Source organism: Cyprinus carpio, chromosome A11, assembly GCF_018340385.1.
Source record: "Cyprinus carpio isolate SPL01 chromosome A11, ASM1834038v1, whole genome shotgun sequence".
NCBI lineage: Eukaryota > Metazoa > Chordata > Actinopteri > Cypriniformes > Cyprinidae > Cyprinus > Cyprinus carpio.
In genome coordinates, this window is record NC_056582.1 from 12,336,797 (window position 1) to 12,358,479 (window position 21,683).

At 35.9% G+C, this 21,683-nt stretch overlaps 2 protein-coding genes and 1 pseudogene across 2 annotated transcripts; all 3 read left to right on the top strand.

Annotated features, from left to right (window-relative positions):
• LOC109092011 lies at positions 1-4,906 on the top strand (annotated as a pseudogene).
• Positions 4,907-14,050: 9,144 nt separating this feature from the next.
• On the top strand, positions 14,051-15,826 carry LOC109092297 (prolargin-like). Its single transcript, XM_042766260.1, has 2 exons — positions 14,051-15,045; positions 15,123-15,826. Exons 1-2 carry the CDS (start codon positions 14,067-14,069, stop codon positions 15,284-15,286), a joined length of 1,143 nt encoding a protein of 380 aa, XP_042622194.1. The 5' UTR covers positions 14,051-14,066; the 3' UTR covers positions 15,287-15,826.
• Positions 15,827-18,004: 2,178 nt separating this feature from the next.
• Positions 18,005-20,614, top strand: LOC109092306 (interleukin-20-like). The gene is made up of 6 exons (XM_019106062.2): positions 18,005-18,302; positions 18,428-18,606; positions 19,092-19,154; positions 19,287-19,439; positions 19,863-19,937; positions 20,150-20,614. The coding sequence occupies exons 2-6, from the start codon at positions 18,448-18,450 to the stop codon at positions 20,231-20,233; spliced, it is 534 nt and encodes a 177-aa protein (XP_018961607.1). The 5' UTR covers positions 18,005-18,302; positions 18,428-18,447; the 3' UTR covers positions 20,234-20,614.
• The last annotated feature ends 1,069 nt before the right edge of the window (positions 20,615-21,683 follow it).

Here is a 21,683-nt window from a genome sequence, read left to right on the forward strand (position 1 = left end):
GCAAAAGCTCTGCTGCTATAACTTACAAAAAAAAGCCATTGTTTTTATATATCTTTCTCTAAGCAGTACGTGTGGAAGCTTCTATTTATTGCAATTAGAAGAAAAGAAGCTTCATGATTAGTTTGAAAAATAAACTCCATCAAGGGTTCAAAGTATCAAAGTTTAAAGTTCTATATTAAGGGTTCAAAGTTATACACTGTTTCTGTTTCATTTAGGCAGGCAGACAAATGGATATCAGCTCAATTTTCTTGTTACTCTCAGTGTGTGGGTTGACTTGGGCCTTCACGCTGGACTTGGACTATGGAGGTGTACCACTCTGGATCAACCTTTTTTTTGGGGAGCCAAGTGTGTTGACTTTGAAAGATAGGATGGATCCCGGCTGGTTCCGTGCTGTGAACACACAAAGTTGTCCCTTGGAGTGTGATTGCCCTATCCACTGGCCAACAGCCCTTTATTGTGACCACAGGAGCCTTATTCAGCTTCCCTCTGGCCTTCCGTCCTGCACACAGTACCTGTTTCTCCAAGGGAATAACTTTACTATCATTGAATCTGGAGTGTTCGCCAATGCCACCAACTTACGCTGGTTGATCTTGGATCACAATCGAAGTGAATCGAGGATCACATCGAGTGAGCAACTCGATGATGTGTTGTTCTCCAATCTGACCCGCTTGGTAAATCTTTTCATAAATGATAATAACCTGACAAGGGTGCCAGTCGGACTGCCTAGTGGACCTAAGCAGCTGTGACTTGCTTATAATCAAATCGAAAAGATTTCTGCAGGTGCTATCCAAAATCTGGAAAATTTAACATTACTTTTACAAGGTAATCATCTGAAGACTATTGAAGAGGGTGACTTAAAAGGTATTCATTGGTTTTTATATGTTTTTTTTTTCAACACATTTTCAAAAGATAAATCTAGAGATGCACTGATATTAAAATTTTGACTCGTACCAATAAACAAGGATTTACTTTTTATGGCCGATAACCGATAAATGGTCGATATTAAAATTATATGTAATTGTCTAAATGTTTTTCGAATTAAATACTAAAAACTTCAAAAAATCATTCTAAATGCTACAAGTGAATTTGGGCTTCTCATTATAAATCGACAGTATAAAATCAATATTTTGAGATTTGCTAAAGATTACTTTTACAAGTATTATTATTATTATTACATTTTAAAGATTAGCTAAATGGTGGCAAATGAAATCTAAATGTAAAAAAAGAGGAACTGAGTATGCATATTATCCAAAATCAACTGACACTGATATATAAATAAATAAATAAATAAATAAATAAATAAATCTCTAATATCTAATATGATAACCGATACATGGACTGATATATTGTGCATCTCTATATAATTCTTCAGGAAATATTGAGTTAACAATAAACAAGGTGAATCAACTCTTGTGTTAAGTCTATCTGTCATGTTCTTCACCAGGTCTTGGAGTCCTCAACCTCCTGGATCTTAGTCACAACCTCCTGGAGACTTCCCCACATCTGGCTCCATCTGTCCAGCAGCTTTACCTCTCCAACAACTCTCTGACTGGCCTGATGGGAAACAGCCTTCATGGTTTTAATGGATTCCATTATCTACGGCTCAGACACAACAAATTGAGGAATGAAGGGCTTGACCCTGGTGCATTTAACAACCTAACATCTCTGGTAGAGCTGGATCTTTCGTATAATCAGCTGACAGAAATCCCAACAGTTCCCACCACCCTTCAGTACCTCTACTTTGAGGTTAACAATATCCAAGGTGAGTTGATGTAAGGTTCTCGATTTTACACATACAAAAACACTGAGGTTTATTCTTTAGCACTGCGCTGAGAAGAAAACAGCACTGCTAAATTTCACACAGGTGACACAGGAAAATTCTCAGTCCATGAGAGTGCTTCATGCCGAGTTCAGTGACAGAATAACTGTGAAAAGACACAAGACAGAGAGCCTTATTTTTTAGACATTCCCGTGCTGATGTTACATTAACAAAAACATTCAGCAAATTGCTCCAACAGAACTTGGAGAGAATATGACACTTAAATCTTACTGCAGGTTTTCTAGAGACAAGATGTTTATAGTGGAAATAAAGCACTGCTGGCAGACTTCAGGAAACCATGTATTGGTTTTGATCCACAAAATCACTTCAATGTGGCAAACTGCACAATTTCAATATTATTTGAGAACTAGCATTATGTGAATTTGAATTGAAACACTGGGCTTTTGGAATTAAAGAAAGTGGAATTTCTAGGAGAGAAGTGTTCATCCATCTTGGTCTATACATTCATTAAATATAAAGAAGTATTTCAAACAGATGAGGTCAAACAGAAAAGGTCAATACAACTTTTTTCAACTTTCAAAACTTTTAGCTTGTATTTCACTTTCTATTTCAATTGCACTTAAATTCAAATGACAATTCTGCATTCTACAGCATTTGCACATTCAAATTAAATTAAAATTCTAGAACAGAACTGAAATTTAAGAAACATTTTAAATTTGATTCTAAATCCTTCCTGCTAAACACAAATCTATAAGCTTGCCAAATGCTTAACTGAGAACTGCTCAAATGTTTGTGTCCTGATCAACGGTCTTGCAGAATGAGGCTGTGTTCTCAGGCTGATGAAATAATCTCTGGCATGAGAGAATCAACATTGAGGAAAAATGACGGAAAATATGACAGGATTTTAAAAGAGAAATAACAATCTTTCCCTCCTCACTCTCCTTTTCCCCCTTTCCCGCTCTCTAATGTGTTTGTCACAACATGTTTGCAGACAGACACATCCTGGAGAGACGCAAGTTGTCTCAAAAAAGTAGGTTAGCTGAAAGAGAAGGATGGAGAGAAGAAAGAAGGAAGGTTTGAGAACATCTGTGAATACTCCAAAAAGAATCCACATGTGCTAAAAGCACACTGTGTTCTCTCCCCCTCCTCCTCAGCAGCACGCCGAGTTTAGTTACAAGAGCTGTGCCTCTGGTGGACAGCAAAGACTTCAGCAGACTTTCATTTATTTTATTATTTTTTTCCAGGCAATGGTCAAGATTCATGATTTTGAACCACACAACAAAAACTCATGCCAAAACAGTGGTTTACCGGCTCAAAATTAAGTATAATATTCTAATTATTCACAAGCCACTAAAAATTACAGAACACATTAAAAATTACAGAACAGATGAATGGTATATTACAACCTAGAAGTGGAGGTTAGGACAAAGTTAAACAACCTGTCAGATCTACCTTCAGAAAACAAATGGAAAGAATGTAAAAGAGAATGTATTGATTAATAGTGGTTTACCAGCTCAAAGTAAAGTACTATATTCTAATAATTAACAAGTCACTATTGAAAATGGTAAAACAGATGACTGGCATACTGGTATATTATAACTTTGAAGTGGAGGTTAGGAAAATGTTAAACAACCTCCCGGACCTACCTTGAGAAAACAAATGGAAAGAATGTGATAGAGAATGTATTGACCATCCCCATTCAAAAGGCTCCAGTCTGAGGTTGAAGACGCTATGAATTTTTTTTTTTGCATAGATCTCCTGAAAAATGTGATCATAATAGTATTATTGCTGGTCTTAGAGGAGTGGAAACAAGCTACAAAAATAGTTACGCACCTTAAGTGCTTTGTGAACACATATATTGATTCTTTGTGCTGAGAAAAGTCTTGATGTCACCAGAGATAAATCATAGTCTTTCAGTTTAAGACTTCTAAACTACAAGCTTAGCATTAACTGCCCAGATGCTATTAACAGCCCAACTATTATGCTAGCATCACAATCAGTATCTCAATCAAGATGAGATAGATGGCCCACTACAGGTTTCCTCTCGTGTTCTCACTAACACTGAAGGTGCCAATGGCAGCACATCTGTAACTTATGTACACAGTACTGGGAATCAGCTCCTGTTTATGAAGGCTATCGTTTGACTGGTATGTGATCCAGTGAAGGATTAATGTCTGCTGCAAATTCTTTGAAGCAGCATGTCACATCAATTGCTGAATATGTTGACCTCATTGTGTGCTATTTCTGTCTTCAGTAAACAGTGGAAACGGTAAAGCAGTGGCAATACTACAAAACAGACAGAAAGACAATTGGGAGTAGCAAAACAGCTTATAAAACTCCACCTGCTTGATAAAGTAACTTACTATGAAATCCAAGTGGGACAAATGTGAAAATATGTAAAATAAATAAAACACCTTTCAGTGTTGATGATGATGACAAAATGTTTAAAAATAACACTGCCATACTGGTTAAATAATTAAATATATGTATATATATAGCAAACAAATGTATGGCTCTATGTTTGACCATGTGTCAAAAAAATATGTATATATATAGCAAACAAATGTATGGCTCTATGTTTGACCATGTGTCAAAAAACGCTACATGCCAACTAAATTCTAATAACTGATCTGTTATGTCTTCCAGAGTTCAACATGAGCAGTTTCTGCAGGACAACATTCACGTATGAAGATTCTGAGGCTGGACGGTAATAAATTGGAGTATCACAAGCTGCCCCCTGATTGGGTGTTCTGTCTACATGTCCTCCATAAAATTTATATTTGATCTAATATAAGCAGTCAATGTCTTAAGCAGCTCTACATTTTTAGGCTTTCTGAACACTTTAAAATACAGGCATGCAATGATATGTTATATTATATTATATTATAACACATATGTGTATTTAGAGTAGATTAGAAAGCATGACAGCAGAATAAACTGTTCAGTATTCAAGGTGCTGATGTTTTGAATTTGAAGAATGCTGTAAATTGTCTTATACTGTTTTAATACTGTTTTGATACGAAACAGTATTTATTAATGCTGTTTTACTCTGGATGTACTTTATTTTATTTTGATGCAAGTCTTTCACCTTGTTCTAGTCTTGACTTCACATGTTCTAAGTATATAATTAGAATTAATCTAAGTGTTAAACATGTGGATACACACTACTGTTCAAAGTTTATAGGTGTTTTTTCACAGTGACAGTGACAAGGCATTTAGTATCAAGGTTTTTACAAAAACACCAAATCACCATATTAGAATTACTTCAAGACTGGAGTAATGGCTGCTGAAAATTTTAACTTACCATCCCAACAAAAAATAACACACTGAAAACACATAAAAAAATAAAAACAAATTACAAAAACTAAATAGCACACATAAGACTGTAAAGTCAACTGACTTTAACTGAAGAGCTCATTCTCATCAGTCCAAAAGTATAAAAAGTAAATACCACAATAATGCTCAAACTAAACTGTCATTTTGCACAATAGCCCTGTCACAAGTTCTACTTGTTTGATCTATAAATCCAAAGAAATTACTGCTCCATATCTAAAAGATTGTGAATTAATGGACCATGTATTCAAGATGTCGTAACTCCCTCTGGGATCTCCACTAAGATTTTTTTCTTTTTTGCAAATGCTGAGCAGCAGCCGCAGATCATCCTGTTTTGAACCTCACATTCCCCATTAGCATAACCATGACAGCACATAAAGCTTAAAGCAGGAAGATTAAAATCACATAATGTTTGTTCATCTCAAAGCAAAGCCATTATATATATATTTCTTTAATCAAAATAATAAAATGTACAGCATTCTCAGGTAGCTAAAATAAAAGATATATATTCATATCACCTAAGAAGGCAGAGGTGGTCCCACTACAGACTCAGAAACAGGGGCCCAACTGGAGCATATTTTTGCAGTGGTTGTTAGAACTGCCTATATAGGCCCAATAAATACAAGCTTTCTTTGATTAATCAAATGCTGTAACTAGAAATCCACATATTAATCAATGCTGTTCAAATGTAAATTAGTCAATCCTTGTATCCCGTATCTTCAATACTTGAGGCAAAAACATCCATCAGATCAGTTCATCCATCTGGCCCAAAGAATATCATTGTAAAAATGTACATCAATAAAAAATCAGTCCAAAGTAAATATTCAATTAACACAAGAAACAATCAAACACGTGTTTCAAATAAAACCATTCAAAATGTTTGTGTTTGTTTGTTAGTTAGTTAGCTGTGACAAAGCCATTCATGGGCAATGCAGTAGTAACACTTAAGAGATTCTCCTTCAATATACAAAAAGGAATAAGTCCCAGGACCAAACAGGCTCATAACAAAGCAAAACAGCATTCTTCTAGAAATGTTGTCTCTGGTTATCCCTTTCACGGTGTAAAACTGACTGAAACTGAACTGCTTTATAGTTTTGTTAATTTTTTTGTACTCCACCTAAACATCCATTTTGTTTGACTGATATGATATTCAGACCAGCAGCGCAATTGCAAGTATGATATAGTTTTATATATATATATATATATATATATATATATATATTTATAAACAAAGCCACAGTATACTCAAATGACAAATCAGTGACTTAAATGAATTCACTTAAATAAATAAGTATTTTTGATTGAAACAGATGAGTGACTGATTCAGTGACTCAATGAATCAGCATGTTTAAACAAATCCGTTGAGTGAATAATTAAGTGATTCACTCATAAATACTCATAAAGAGTCACTGAACAGAAAATTATCATCATTGATATTATTAAAGCAACAAACACACCATAATAAACTATAAAATAAAATTAATCACAAACATATTAAAAACCAAACACACACCAACCCTGCTGCATTATCACACATTCTGTTATGAATGGAGCAGGGTAATGAGCTCTAGAGCCTGTCCTCCAACAAAAAAACAACCATATAGGTCGTTTGTGCAAGCACCTTATTACGACCTATATTTACATTTTAAAGTTAAGCGGCCTCTAGCGGGCGTAAAAATAATGACAGTCGCGTTGCATCTGTCGTCATGAAATGACGTATAACTTCATTACCAATCAAAACGCACGTTTATTTAAATGCAATGTGTGGCCTTTTTACACCGATCTCACAGTAATTCGTACATATTTTACTAGGTGGCTTATTCGGTTCGAATGACCACACCTAACCCCACCCCCTAAACCTAACCCTCACAGAAAAATCATGCTAAATTATGATTTATTGAGCATATACATTTTACGTGCACGTCCGTTCTCTGGGATCGAACACATGATAGCTTGATTGCATATCAAGGTATAACGCAATAATCTACCAACTGAGCTACACGAAACGCAAATCACAGTGCAAATAAAAGAGTACAAAACATTAATATGAAAACGACCTTTTGCCGATAGGGGCGCAATTGTAGTATACGCTCTGATGGGTCGTATTTCAGGGTGGAGCAGGTAATGAGCTCTAGCGTTATTTACTTGGACCACATCCCATGAAAAATCTACCTGCACCAACCCTGCTGCATTATCACACATTCTGTTATGAATGGAGCAGGTAATGAGCTCTAGCGTTATTTACTTGGACCACTTCCCAGAAAAACTCAGTCTGAATAACCCTTCAGGAGCGATTACTTATACACAGTAGGAGACTGCTCTGATATTTTGCTGAGTTCACATTCTCTACCCAGAGGGTTAGCCAAGGTTTGGTGGTTATTGGTGTCAGGCGCTCTGGGTGGGAGAAAGAGCTTGGTAAGCAAAGATCCTAATGAATCTCAGTCTGATTACATCAACCAGACCTCCACCATAAACATCATCAAAATGCTCATGGTGGCCACCACAACTGCATTACCAGTCTGACGCTTCATTAATTCAAACACAGAGGAAAAAGCTGGGTGATTAAACTGTTTGTGACACATTGCTAAGCATCTGCTTCTGGTCCAAAATTTTGTTTAGGGTGGCAGACTTACAAGGAGTAAGTCTTGATGGTTTGTTAAACATGATGTAATAGAATTAATAGTAGAAAAAAAAAATCAACTGCACACATCAGACACACACAATCATCTGTCAAGCATATGACAAACGAAATCCATCACACCTTAGCAATATTAGAAGAAAAATGTGAGTTAATTTGCTTCAGATGTGCAAGGTCCATTCAACTTTGCAACATACATATGACCAACCTTGGTTGTTTTCACTCTGTGCCAAACCATTAAGCTCTTGACAATAAATCTTAAAGCATGTAATTAAGCTTGATATGCAAATAAATTTAAGCTGTAAGAGGAAGGAAAGACATTTCCTTGCCAAAAGGGTACTCCAGTTTCAACCTTTCCAGCCTTTTACTTTTAATTAACAACAGACTTTGGGTTTGCCCCAGATGACAATGATACTTGCTTAAATAATACAGACTTGGCAGAGATATACTGTATTGTTGTGCCATACACAAAATCTGACCTAAATTATCTCACAAGTTATCAGAGTAAATATCACAATGACTCATGTACAGTATTCAGTAAGAGCCATTACAACACATGCAAAATCTCACCTATTAAGAACACTGATGTAATGATGTTTGAGAAAGACCAGCCCGTGGCTGAATAGTGAGGTCATTCTAAACATTATTCATAATGTCAAACACTCTAAGATTTGAGATTGAAAGGGCAACACCCTAATAAAAGATTTCACAACATATGAAAGTGATCTTCCTAAAAACAGAAATGGACCAGCACCAGAGACACTTCTTTACACATCACAGTTAATCAACAAAAAGGACAAAGAAAAATACAAAATGAAAGCAATTCAAAGTGCCCCAATGTGTTTACTTAGAAAGTGCGGAACTGGAACATGATTTATGTATAAGTGTCCTGTTTCTTGACCATCACGTCTCATTAAATAGTTGTTGTTGTTTTTTTTTTCTTGTTGTTGTTGTTGTTGTTGTTGTTTTTTTGTTTGTTCTTTTTGCATTTAAGAATGCTGCCTTTAATATATATATATACACACACACATTCTAAAAAATAAATTAAAATTTTTTTAAACTTATAAACTATCTATATCTCAAGTTTTTTTCCTTTTTTTCATCATAATGTGACTTTCACAATTGAGTTTTTGTGACGCAAGTGTTTTTTGCTAGTTTCAACCTGACGCAGTTGTCATTTTCACATCCTGCACCATGTTATTTAAATAGCAAATGCATTTGTGGCCATGGGCGTGCTGGTCACAAAATGAGGTTTTTTCAGGCACATTGCTGGCATGTTGTTTTTTTGAGGCAACTGAAATAGATTGCGCCATTGACCATATATATATAAATATATACACACTTTGCTTATTACACACACAGGGATGCGCAGCAGCACACAAACATTTTTAAAAATGAAAAATGAAAGGATTAAAATGTAAAAGATTATTATTGTGTACATAAATATAAAAATGCCTACATGTCATAATGGATAGTCTTTGCATGTATCAGAATTGTGCGCACAAGCAGATATGTTCCCTCACTAATGAAGCGTTCAGTGTTTCCACTTGCAAATTCCGCTATGTAAATAGCGAATCCACCATGGTGCGAGCGCAACTGGCTTTTAAAGGGAATGGAAGATGAGACTCTGATTGGTTTATGGCATTTTACACCCAAAACACACCCATTACTCATTAAGAGAATAGGGACAACCCTTTTAGACCATGCACCGGGCATGCTACCATTTTTCCCGTCCTTAAACTAGCAAAAGTGGATTTGGACACGCTCTAAACGCAATTGTGTTATGCGCTTTAGACCATGCACTTAGAACGTTAAAATAGGGCCCTAAATCTCCCAATTGTGACATTTTACTGTAAATGCAATTTCATTTCTCACAATGTATCTTTGTATCACACAGCTGCAAAGATTCTCATCATTGCGACATTATTTCTCATAATCTTAACTTATTATAATAATTTATTGATTATAAATTAATATTATGTGCATGTGATAGCTAATATAGGGGGTTATTTGTGGTGGGTTATAATAAGCCTACATAGGTCTCTGGGCTGTTAAAGAACTCCAATCAATCTCTGAATGAAGTTGAGCACAATTACAGCCCACATATGTGCAAGTCTGGGACATTGCCAGTGATCTCAGAGGAAGACAACATTCTTTTTAAAACCTGTAATTGACTGAGTGCTGCAGCTCTTAAGACTTACAATTCTAAAACACCATATATCACAGATTTTGTTACTCTAGATGTTGAAGTCCTTTTGGGTTTAAAATATAAGCATGGGTCTGACCTCACAGTGTAAATGTGGAATTGTGAGTGAGGGAGATGAAGGTTTAAATGGGAGTAGGAACCATGTTTTTCATATCTTGTCACCACTCTGCAGATGCAGCTCTCTGCACAAAGCCTGAAAGCACAAGAAAGAGAGAAAAAAATAAGTGTAAGAGAGATTACCTTAAACCTACAGCACTTAGAATCACAGAAGCCAGACCATCCCAAAAAAGGGTGCTCACGTGATAATTTTTTTAATGAATTTTTTTAGTTCAGAGAAAATCAGGCATACACCACCCAAGTATGTAAAAAAAAAAAAAAAAAAAAAAAAAAAAAAAAGGAAGCTGTCCAGGACACTGTGGTTCTAAACTAAACATAAAGCACATGATTTTGAAGAAGTATCCCAAGGATCTGCGTGATCGGGCAGAGGATGGTGCTGGAAAGAATTCTGACACCACACTTTCTGTACTGATCTCCTCCCCATCCCACTGGCCCTGTAGTCCTCCATACACACCCATTTACATGCATCAGTGTGTACAGCTGGGGAGAACAGATCCTGGTGTTAAGGGATGGATGTTTCGATTTAATTTGGGCCACTTTCCCTGAAGGCGGGGCAGGCAGACAGAATTGTTGACCTTCACAAGGAAAAGAGGAAAAGACCCAATAGGCAGCCTGCTTAGCAGAGGAGAACAGGGGAAGTGCGGAGGAAAGAGGGGGAAAAGAAACAGAGTGAGAGAGGAGGAGAAAGCAAGGTGGGAGAGCAGAACTCTGTGAGAGTGAAGTGACAGCAAGACGGATCAATAAAAACCAACACATAAAAAATCAACAGTTAATAAAAAACATCTATAAACAAAACTCAGAAAAATAAATCTAAATAAAATAAATACATAAGTATAATCAGAAAATCTGGGGATTCTGGCAAGAAATAGCACATGAATTTAGCCTTTAATTTGGTCCTAAAATCTGCATAATTTAGCCAAGTGTCTTTTAATCGATTTAGTTAGAGCTTATGAAAATAATGGCATGATTACTTTGGCTGTACATTCGGGTACTTGTGCACCAACTAGGGCTCAATTAATGTCTAGATTTTTCACATTAACACCTCTGAGTGCAGTGCTAAAACATGTAGACACTGTCTTACAAGCTTTGTGTTCTCAAATTTAATACTTTAGATGTTTAGAAGTTTATATATATATATATATATATATATATATATATATATATATATATATATTTTATATATATATATATATATATGTTTTACACATATATAATACAATTAAACCAATAATCAAATTAATCAAATATAAATTAATCAAATATAGATTAATCAAACAATAATGATAATAATTAATTATTATTAAACTAATTGTAGTAATAATATAAATATAATAAAAAATAATAATAAAATAAAAAAAGATAATAAAAACTGATCACCAGTTATGCATTGTTCACCTGTCTGTCTTTTGACCACCTGTCCAGGTCTATCCTCCTGAGTTATCTATCAAAGTCTTGTTAGTGTGTACATTTTAAGACATAGGAAACCAGTTGAAAACAAAATGATAAAAATACCCAACAGTGCAGATTCCATCTCTTACATTCATCAAACTTAATCATCTTGTACCTGATGTGTCAGGGGAAGCTTTCTCGTTGATTTTCTGCTACATTTTCATTAATAATATCAACTGCCCAGGTAGCAGACCAGTAAAGTTTCTGGTCTGATCCATTTCTAGGCAAAAACCATTATTCTCTTGGTTCAGAAATAATACATTCCAGAGACTTCTTATGTCTTTTTCGACCTCTAACCAAATCTAAAACTCAACAGTTCCCTCCTATTTTGTAGCCTTGCCAGCACTGACTCATTACATGTTTTTGTTATTATGCATTTGTCTTATGCCTAGTAATGACCTAAATCTCCTTATATGGTCACAAATATTATTTAGCTTTATTAATTGACATTTCTGAATAAATCAAAGCCCAGATAGGGTCACAATCCCATTTGCACCCCACCTAAAGCAGGCATGCAGAAGAGAATTAAACAAATCAACATTTTCTCAGGTTTCCTTTCTCTCAAGGCCTGAGCCCTGCTGCCTGCTCTCCATGACCATGCAGCTGACACCCAGCCAGGCACTTGCAGCCAAGCATCTGATTGTGATCATCCATCAGACGCTGCATTGCTCCTTGTTTTGTGCCTGTTTGTGAGTCTCTGCATAGGATGCATAAAATATCTAATTTGTCCAGTGAAATGATTCGTCTAGGCTAAACATTGGAGTTGAACAGGGATGTTTTTAGAGCCTGGCCCATCTAATCAAATCAAACCTAATATTAGACAATCGTAACCAAGTGTAAACAAGCATCACAGTGTTTACATATTTTAGACACATTTTAACCCACTAGCTTTATCTGCTTAATATAATTTCACTCATTTTTACCATCAACCATCAAGTTTCCAGCAAAACTTTTTTTACAAGCAGAGTATAAAAGAGTGATCAAAGGAAATTCCTGATGGGAGCTCAGAGCAGAAAAATAAGATGTTGAAATGTATCTGTCTTATTTTACAAAGTTTATTTTATGGTTCAGTGGAAATATCTTACTATAGTAAGAACAATCATCTTCAACTTGAGATCCCAGCAGTCAACCTGCCAAATTTTTCTAAGAGAGGTTTAAAATCATTTATGAAATTATGAGGACCCTGAGAAAAAAAAACAAAAAAAACACATGAATTCTGCTTTGTATAAGAACATTCCTAAAGAGAACATCTGGGCACTTCTCTAAAATTGAAAGCTGAAGCACACTTAGGTAATCAAGACAATGATCCAATACACATGTGACTCCAGAGTAGAAAATAACTAAATTAAAATGTTTTGTCTAGTCAAAGTTCACATATATGACCAAAAGAGATGTGGCATAAAATTGTATATTTTCTAGCTTTAAAACTTTTTTTATGGGAAAGTTAAAGTCCAACAAAGACTGATACTGAATTACTGAAGCTTTTGTAGCATTCATTGTTATTACATAGGAGTTAAGAAGCAGTGAAGAACCCTCAGTGAGAATGTTTAGCCTAATGATAGGCATTATTAATATGAGTTTTGAAATATGAGTTATATAAATTAAAATATAAAATAAAATGTTTTTCATATTGTCTGAAAAAAAATCAAGTTACAGGGCTCATTTTTATACTTTGTACTGCCTGCAAACTAACTATATATATAAACATTTATTAATCCTCTGAGAAATTATGTAATGTTTTCAGTGTTCTACCAATCAGCAATTCAAAAGTGGTATTTGTTAAGCAAAACTGACACATAGAGGTTCAGATAGCATACTAACGCTGCAGTTATTCCAGCCATTGGTTTCCTCTAAGCTCCTCTGGGTGTCCAGCCTGTTTCCCTCATTAAGACTCACTCTTTCCTAGGTCTTACATTGCACAATAGAGTCTTTATCGGAGCCCTGTGCAGACAAACCTGTAAATCCAGGGCTGTTTTTTCAGAGTCTGTAGAAGTCATAATAATCCACCCAAACTGGAAGAGTACATGACTGCATGCTTTGACAAAGATGACATCAGAAATTATTTCAGAGTCGGTAGCTTTGTCATGCCATACCTTGATCAAGGTTCCCCATAGCAAAATCTCTTCTTTAAGTTTCTGTTTCTTTGTTTAAAAAAGAGCCCAAAGAATCCCAGAAACATCACACACGTCTCCTGTAGAACTTTAAGAGATATCAAAAATGTATCAAACTGTGCTCTTGATTTTTCAAGACACCGAAGTGTGTAATCAAATGAAGTCAAAGATGTCAATATGACTTAATTCTTCCAAAATCAAATTAAAGCCTACATTAAATTATAATGCTCTTGTTTAACTGTTTGTAATTAGGACATTTTCAATGTTTTAAGTATTTAAATGATCTGACTTTTAATTATTATTATCTTGTGATCTTAAGTTGGCAAGAAATGACAGAGTTAAATGCTAATTTAAAAAATCAATTGTGAGTGTAAAGGAACTGATATTAAAGAAAAATGACAATGTTTTCTTGCTGCTTCTCTGTTCAGGACCATGAAAGCTGGGCTTGCATACTGCTCTCTTCTTGTCCTTCTTCTGATCACGGATGTGTGTGGCCAGCGAAGACCAAAACCAAAGCCTGTCCGTCCACCTACCACTAGGAAACCTCCTGCTCCCAAGAAACCACCTTCCCCTACCCCAAAGTCTAAACCCGAACCCCAGGAACCCACAGACTTTCCCCCTCCGATCCTAGGCCCTCCCTCTGAATTCCCAGACTGCCCCAGAGAGTGTTTCTGCCCACCATCTTACCCAAATGCCCTGTACTGTGAAAACCGCAACATCCGGAAGGTCCCGATCATCCCGTTCCGCACCCACTACCTGTACCTACAGAATAACTACATTGACCAAGTAACCGCAGACTCTTTCAAAAACTGCACTGAGCTTAAGTGGATAAATCTGGGAAACAACCGTATCCGTTCAGTGGAGAAACAAGTGTTTGAGAAGCTGCCAAACCTCCTTTACCTTTATATGCAGAGGAACGAGCTAAAGGAGGTGCCTGATGACTTGCCGGCCGGTCTGGAGCAGCTTAGACTCAGCCACAACCAAATATCAAAGATCCCTCCAGGAGCATTCAGCAAGATGGAACATCTTGCACTTCTGGATCTGCATCATAACAGGATAAGTGACAGCAGCTTGGGCAAGAACATCTTCAAAGATCTGAAGAACTTGATTCAGCTCAACCTGGCCCACAACATCCTCAGGAAGATGCCTGCAAACATACCAAAGCACCTCTTCCAACTGTTCTTGGACAGAAATAACATTGAGGAGATTCCACAGGGCTACTTTAAGGATTTCACAAACCTAGCCTTTGTGAGACTTAACTACAACCAGCTTAGTGACAAAGGTCTTCCAAAGTTGGTGTTCAATGTGAGCTCACTCTTGGATTTGCATTTGTCCCATAACAAGCTGAGCACTATTCCCCTGTTCAACCTCGAGCTAGAGCAACTTCATCTCAACAACAACAACATTGAGAGTATGTACTTCAATTCAATTTGTTATTGTGCTACAGAACATCTTCTCCAAAAATAACACATTTACTTGTCTTTGCAGGTGTAAACGGCACTGAGATCTGTCCCTCAGACTCTCTCAACATGCATGATGAGAACGGAGCACCCAAACTGAGATACCTGCGTCTGGATGGCAATCACTTGAGTCCTCCCATCCCCTCAGATGTCATCATGTGCTTCAGACACCTTCATGCTATAGTAATATAAGATGGTTTGAGTGATGAACAGATTGATGCATGCCTGTGCACAGCCAGGCCTTCCTTTCTACTTGACAGTACTGATTGAATCAAACAGTACTGGAGAAAACAAGTACAGAATGCATTTTAAAACAGTGCATTTTTTCCCTTTATTTCAGGAATGTTTCATTGTGTAACCTAAAAACCTTCAATGAATCATATTTATTGAATTTCCTGCCTTGAATACAAATGAGCATGAGTATTCTGCATTAAACGTTTCTATGTGATTATACAGAACAGAAGCAGCAGCGATGGCTGAGTGGAATGAATTAAACCCTAAAAATAAAGGTACATTAACGGACGTACTGTGCAACAGACAACAAGCGTAGTTACAATTAAGGAGTATAGGGGTAGACTAAGATACGACAAAGCAAAATGATAAACGGGGAAATAATGTAACTACTGTGTAGTTAAGAATGCCCTTAATGTGCCTGTGTTTTTAATGTACTGTGTGTAGTCCTGCCGTTATCTTGTGTCAGTATTTCTATATAAATAAATATGTATAAAATAATGCTCTATTTCAACATACTTGTTTTTAATAGTCATATGTAGAATTTGCCTGCTATATTCCACGCTTCACGTAACATAACAATATAAGCAGATTTAGTGTATAATTTACTATACACTCTGAAAATTAAATGTTCTACAAGTAGGTTTTTCGCAAAGATGCCAAAGCAAAACCATTTTGGGTTCTTTAAAAGAATCTTTCACTAAAGTAACACTTCAGTTTAGGGATCAATTCTTACTATTGACTATTTGCTTATTAGCATGCATATCAATAGCATATTAGCTGTTTATTAGTACTTATAAAGCACATATTCTGCATGACCATATTCTACATCCCTAAGGGGCTGGGCAATACATTGAGTTCTAAATTACTGCGCGGAAATTGCATAATCCAGTTTGTCCTAAACATGAGACATGCTTATATCAAGGGCTTTAAAATAACTAAATAATAAAGTAAGATACAGTTGACATGTATGGTTTAAAGCAGCTTGTCCCGTCAGATGTTGACAGGCACATGTGCTGCTGACAGATAAGATGCTTGCGCTGTTTAATGCGTTTGAGATGTGCTGTTTTAAATTTCACAGGTATATTCTCCATCTGTAAATGTTAGAATGTCATGGAAATATTTCTGTTTTGCTATCAAAAGCCTTCTGCATGCGATTCTCCACTAAACTTCAACAGACTTCACTGAACAGACTGAGCGCAAAATAGGAGCTCAATAATTGTTGTATGCAGAATTTTAAACCTACATGTGTATTTTATGATAGCAGATAAAAGTAGCATATATATATATATATATATATATATATACCGAGATATGATTTTATGGCCATATCGCCCAGCCCTAATCCTACCCAATATAGGCTGCCTAAACTTAACAACTGCCTTACTAACCAATAAGCAGTAATTAGGAGTTTACTGAGGCAAAATCATGTTTCAGATCCCCACACGACACACGTTACTGATGAGTGACATAACGCAACAGTACAACCAGGAACTTTTTGTAACATCCAGTGATGATAAATTATTAGTGTTTTAGTTTTCTTCCTGTTCACTGACTGCAAATGAATTTAGTATTTCAACATCTTTGGCATTTTAAACGATTAATCATACAAGTATTTCATGTAATTGGTTTCCTTACTGAGCAAAGAAGTCTTTCCTCGCACAGCTACCTGTATTGCAGTATTACAGGTTTGATTGGCAGTCATCCAGAGCAACCAATGTTAGGAAGGACAAAAAGAAAACAAAGTGCCTGCAGTATCAGGAAACAGATCTGAACTTATTTCCTGTCAATGGAGCCCAACAGCAGCAGAAATAACATTCTACTGGACCACATGCTTTCAAAAGTCAAGAGATGCTGGTCAGTTGATTATGAAAACTGTCACAAAACACACTAATGTCAGGAAGAAATTAGTTTTACCGCTTAGAAAAAAAATGTATACAAATATGAAAATTTTTTTGGTCACTATAGGAAATTTCATTTACATAATTGTTTGTGTGAGCTTGATTGAAAAGGAAACTCAAGACTTTTTAGTCATTATTTATTAAATGAAATGCATGCAATGAATAAATTTCAGAAGTGATATGAATTGGACAGTTATCACTTGACAGAGCCCCTTATCCCTGTGGGACTGTCCCTGTGCTAAATGCAGTAATAAAGGCTGCTAAATAAAGAATAACCAAATAATGAGTAAAAACAGTATGTAGTCTTTCTTCCTCGTTATTATTTAATAAAGATTACTGTTAAAATGCAAATACACAAAAAAAAATCCTATTTCAGTACTTTCAGTATCAATTCCCAATACTTATTCATTCCCAAATATATAATATTTACTGTTCAAAAGTAGGGTCAGTAAAATTTACTAGAAGGATGAAGGATGCTTTAAATTAACCAAAAGTGACAGTAAAGACTCTTACATTGTTATAAAAAAAACTTACATTTCCACAAAATATTAAGTACAACTGTTTTCATAATTGATGGTATTTTGTGTTTTGATTGAGCATCAAATCAGCATATTAGAATGATTTCTGAATGAACGTGTAACACTGAATACTGGAGCTTTGCCTTCACAGAAATTAATAATATCTCACAATATTACTGGATTATTAATCAAATAAAGCATTGGTAAGCATAAGAGATATCTTTCAAAAATAAAAATAAAGATGATCTTACCCAAAAATATTAAACAGTGTATAATATAAATAATTGCACAACTGCACAGTATAACATGCCACTACAGGTATAGTAAGATTATGTACGTCACTAATTGTTTGAACGGAAGTCCTTCATCCCTTCATGCCAATTCCCAAAGTGATGGGAAGGCAAAGACAGACACTTCCTCTTACTGTAATGGGAGGTAGAAAAGAATCAAGGAATACCTGTCAAAATTCCCCTCCTGTCCCACTATAAGAGCACCTGCCATCCCCATACAGAGGTGCACATCATTCTGTGAAGAAAAACACTCCCTGGACCTCACCAGGTAATAATACATAATGTATAGTATTTTTTTTTTTAATTATATATGAGAATGATATAGCACATATATTATTACATTTATGTAGCACACATATACTTATGTTTGAATGTCTTTTCTTTTTATCCTAGGCTGAACTGTCAGAATCATAATGAAGGACTTGTTTATCATATATAGCATGTTTGTATGCACCATGCTGTGTGGTCTATGGGACACAGCCCAGGGTCGGCGGCTTCACATGGGCAGCTGTAAAGTGAACATTCACACACATGAACTCAGGCACCACTTCCAGCACATCCGTCAAAGCATGGTGAGCACATTTACAGTCTAGCCTTATTCATGTGTTTGTCACAGCATTTCCTTCTGTTAAAGTAGCTGGTGGTGGTTTGTGATATGCTAAACATGTATAAATGTGCCATTTCCCACTGTAACAATGACATCATTGGTGATGTCAATGGGTTTTCTTGACAAGCTTGACATGTCAACCAACAGGTTACTGATTTATTTTAAGTTCTTCTTGCACTCTGCATGCCTAAATCAAAAGAACAACAATGGCTTTTAAGCATGACAAAGCAAAAAAGAGTGAAAGGAATACTTCAATCAACCCCTGGAAACTCCTGCCAATGTCTTCAGCTCTTGTCAGGCTGACGAATCATATCTCATGCAAAAACAGAGCAGAAAATTCCCATGCAAACATTGCCATTTTTAAGGTGTCCTTAATTTATTGCGTCTGTGGTTTGAGGTCATGTAGTGATTACAAGTTATGCAATCTGATAATATCTTGTGTTTTGACAGATTTCAGGAGATGATCACAAGGGAATCAGATTACTTAGAAAAGACGTGATGAACAGTATCCAGGTAACATTTTTTTGATTCTCTTTTTTGTAGGGCCTGTAGCATCATAACCTTTGTTGAATTAAGTGATCAGTTAAAATATACCACATATTACTGTCAAAAAATCAGTGATTTATGTGTCTTCCCCATTATTAGGCTACAGAAAGCTGCTGTTTCCTCAGGCAGCTCCTTCATTTCTACATGGATAAGGTCTTTATCAACTACAGCAGCAGTCATTCCCTACATCGCAGAACCACCAGCGTACTGGCCAACTCCTTCCTCAGTATCACCAAGGACCTGCGAGTGTGTGTATGTAACACTACTAGTTAAAGAATGTTTTTCAAACTGTTGCAACCATAAGACTGAAGAAAAAAAACTGGAAAAGTCCCACACACTGTATGAATGGCATCAGAAATTCCTGCAGAAAGTCTTTGACTAAAACAATGCCGAGTCATAAAATTTTGTAAGCTACAATATTTGGGACTTTTCCATTTGACCAACTATGACCTACAAACCTGTCTGCGAAAAAATAAATAAAAAAAATAATGAATGTGCAAGCTGTGATTATCTATGTATGAATAAACCACTGTAATTGAAATCAAGCTCTGTGTAATTTAGAATATTGGTGGAGGATTAGGGGCAGGTGTAAGCACAGCAATAGAGATAGAGAGATGTTGCTGGAAAGCTTTTAACAGACTAATCTAATCATGTCACTGTGTGTCTATCCAAAAGCATTCTAATGCACACTGTGAGTGCAGCGAAGATGCCAAACAAAAACTCGCAGGAATTCAAACCATGTATGACAAGGTAAGAGACGTAATTTACTGACAGGACAACTAATAACTAGACTTGCCAACACGGATATTTTTTTTTAAATCATTTATTTGATCTGACAATACTACAAAAGGCTCAGTTTAACACATTTCAACATATTTAAATAAATTCAGCCAAATTCTACTGACTTTCCCTCACAATCAGAACAGAAAATGAAAGAAAAAATAACTTTCTTTGTTTTTCAGCTTGATCAGGCAGCAGGAGCAGTGAAGGCTATTGGAGAGCTGGATTCACTACTTGAATGGATAGAAAGTTTCCAACACCATTGAAAATACACCAAGACCAAACTTAAGTGAAGCTAGATATTTATTATGTTTCTAAAACAGGGACAGCTGCATAGATTCAAGAACAAGAATCTTTACTACTTGACTCTAAAAACAGTTTGAAAACGTTTTTGATTCCTTACAGTTTGTGAGAATAATTTATTTATACCTAACTACATTATAGACCATATTTCTAAGCATATTTGCATGATGTATAAATGTCATGCTGCAAAGTAGACCATTGCGGTCAGTTTGTGATCTGTAATTTTCTTTGTATTGTTGTCTTCATAAAAAAATTTATAATTTATAAAATAAAGATATATTTAAGCTGTTATGAATCACCTGTTTTACCACAAAATCTATTCAGATTCATTAAAACACATTATAGGAAATCACTCAAGAATTGATGTTTCATATTTGGAGTTTCACCTCATAAGAGTAAACGTAAGTAACCGTATATATTTGTCATGTTTATGCTAAACTAAAACACCCAGATGTTAATAGCTGACACATGCGGTTTTCTGACGGACCTTTTTATCAGGCGGCTACAGAAACACAAACCGCATTTATCACTGGCTTTCCATTTAGGTAAAAGGTTCACTGCTATTCATATCAAACAAGAAGATACTGAGGCACAAATTGGTCATACCACGTCAAAAACTGACTTAATTCTTGAAAGTGCTAAGAAAAAAAGGAAAGAAAAAAGAATGACGCAACACTTCTGTTAAATGTTGCTGTACAGCTGAAATCGGAATACCATTCGACTATACTAAGAAATCGCAGAAGAATATACTGGTGCTGGTCATATAATTAGAATATCATCAAAAAGTTGATTTATTTCACTAATTCCATTCAAAAAGTGAAACTTGTATATTATATTCATTCATTACACACAGACTGATATATTTCAAATGTTTATTTCTTTTAATTTTGATGATTATAACTGACAACTAAGGAAAATCCCAAATTCAGTATTTCAGAAAATTTGAATATTGTGAAAAGGTTCCACACTCTAATCATCTAATTTAGCCTTTAAATGGTCTCTCAGTCTAGTTCTGTAGGCTACACAATCATGGGGAAGACTGCTGACTTCACAGTTGTCCAAAAGACGAGCATTGACACCTTGCACAAGGAGGGCAAGACACAAAAGGTCATTGCAAAAGAGGCTGGCTGTTCACAGAGGCGAAGGGAAGGAAAAGATGTGGTAGAAAAAAGTGTGCAAGCAATAGGGATAACCGCACCCTGGAGAGGATTGTGAAACAAAACCCATTCAAAAATGTGGGGAGATTCACAAAGAGTGGACTGCAGCTGGAGTCAGTGCTTCAAGAACCACTACGCACAGACGTATGCAAGACATGGGTTTTAGCTGTCGCATTCCTTGTGTCAAGCCAACTTTGAACAACAGACAGCGTCAGAAGTGTCTCGTCTGGGCTAAAGACAAAAAGGACTGGACTGC

Excerpts from the sequence above, each read along its gene's own strand:
- LOC109092297 (XM_042766260.1), top strand. The coding sequence starts at position 14,067 with ATGAAAGCTGGGCTTGCATACTGCTCTCTTCTTGTCCTTCTTCTGATC. Across the intron at positions 15,046-15,122 it reads CAACAACAACAACATTGAGA|GTGTAAACGGCACTGAGATC; the intron begins GTATGTACTTCA and ends TTGTCTTTGCAG.
- LOC109092306 (XM_019106062.2), top strand. The coding sequence starts at position 18,448 with ATGAAGGACTTGTTTATCATATATAGCATGTTTGTATGCACCATGCTG. Across the intron at positions 19,155-19,286 it reads ACGTGATGAACAGTATCCAG|GCTACAGAAAGCTGCTGTTT; the intron begins GTAACATTTTTT and ends CCCCATTATTAG. Across the intron at positions 19,938-20,149 it reads TTCAAACCATGTATGACAAG|CTTGATCAGGCAGCAGGAGC; the intron begins GTAAGAGACGTA and ends TTTGTTTTTCAG.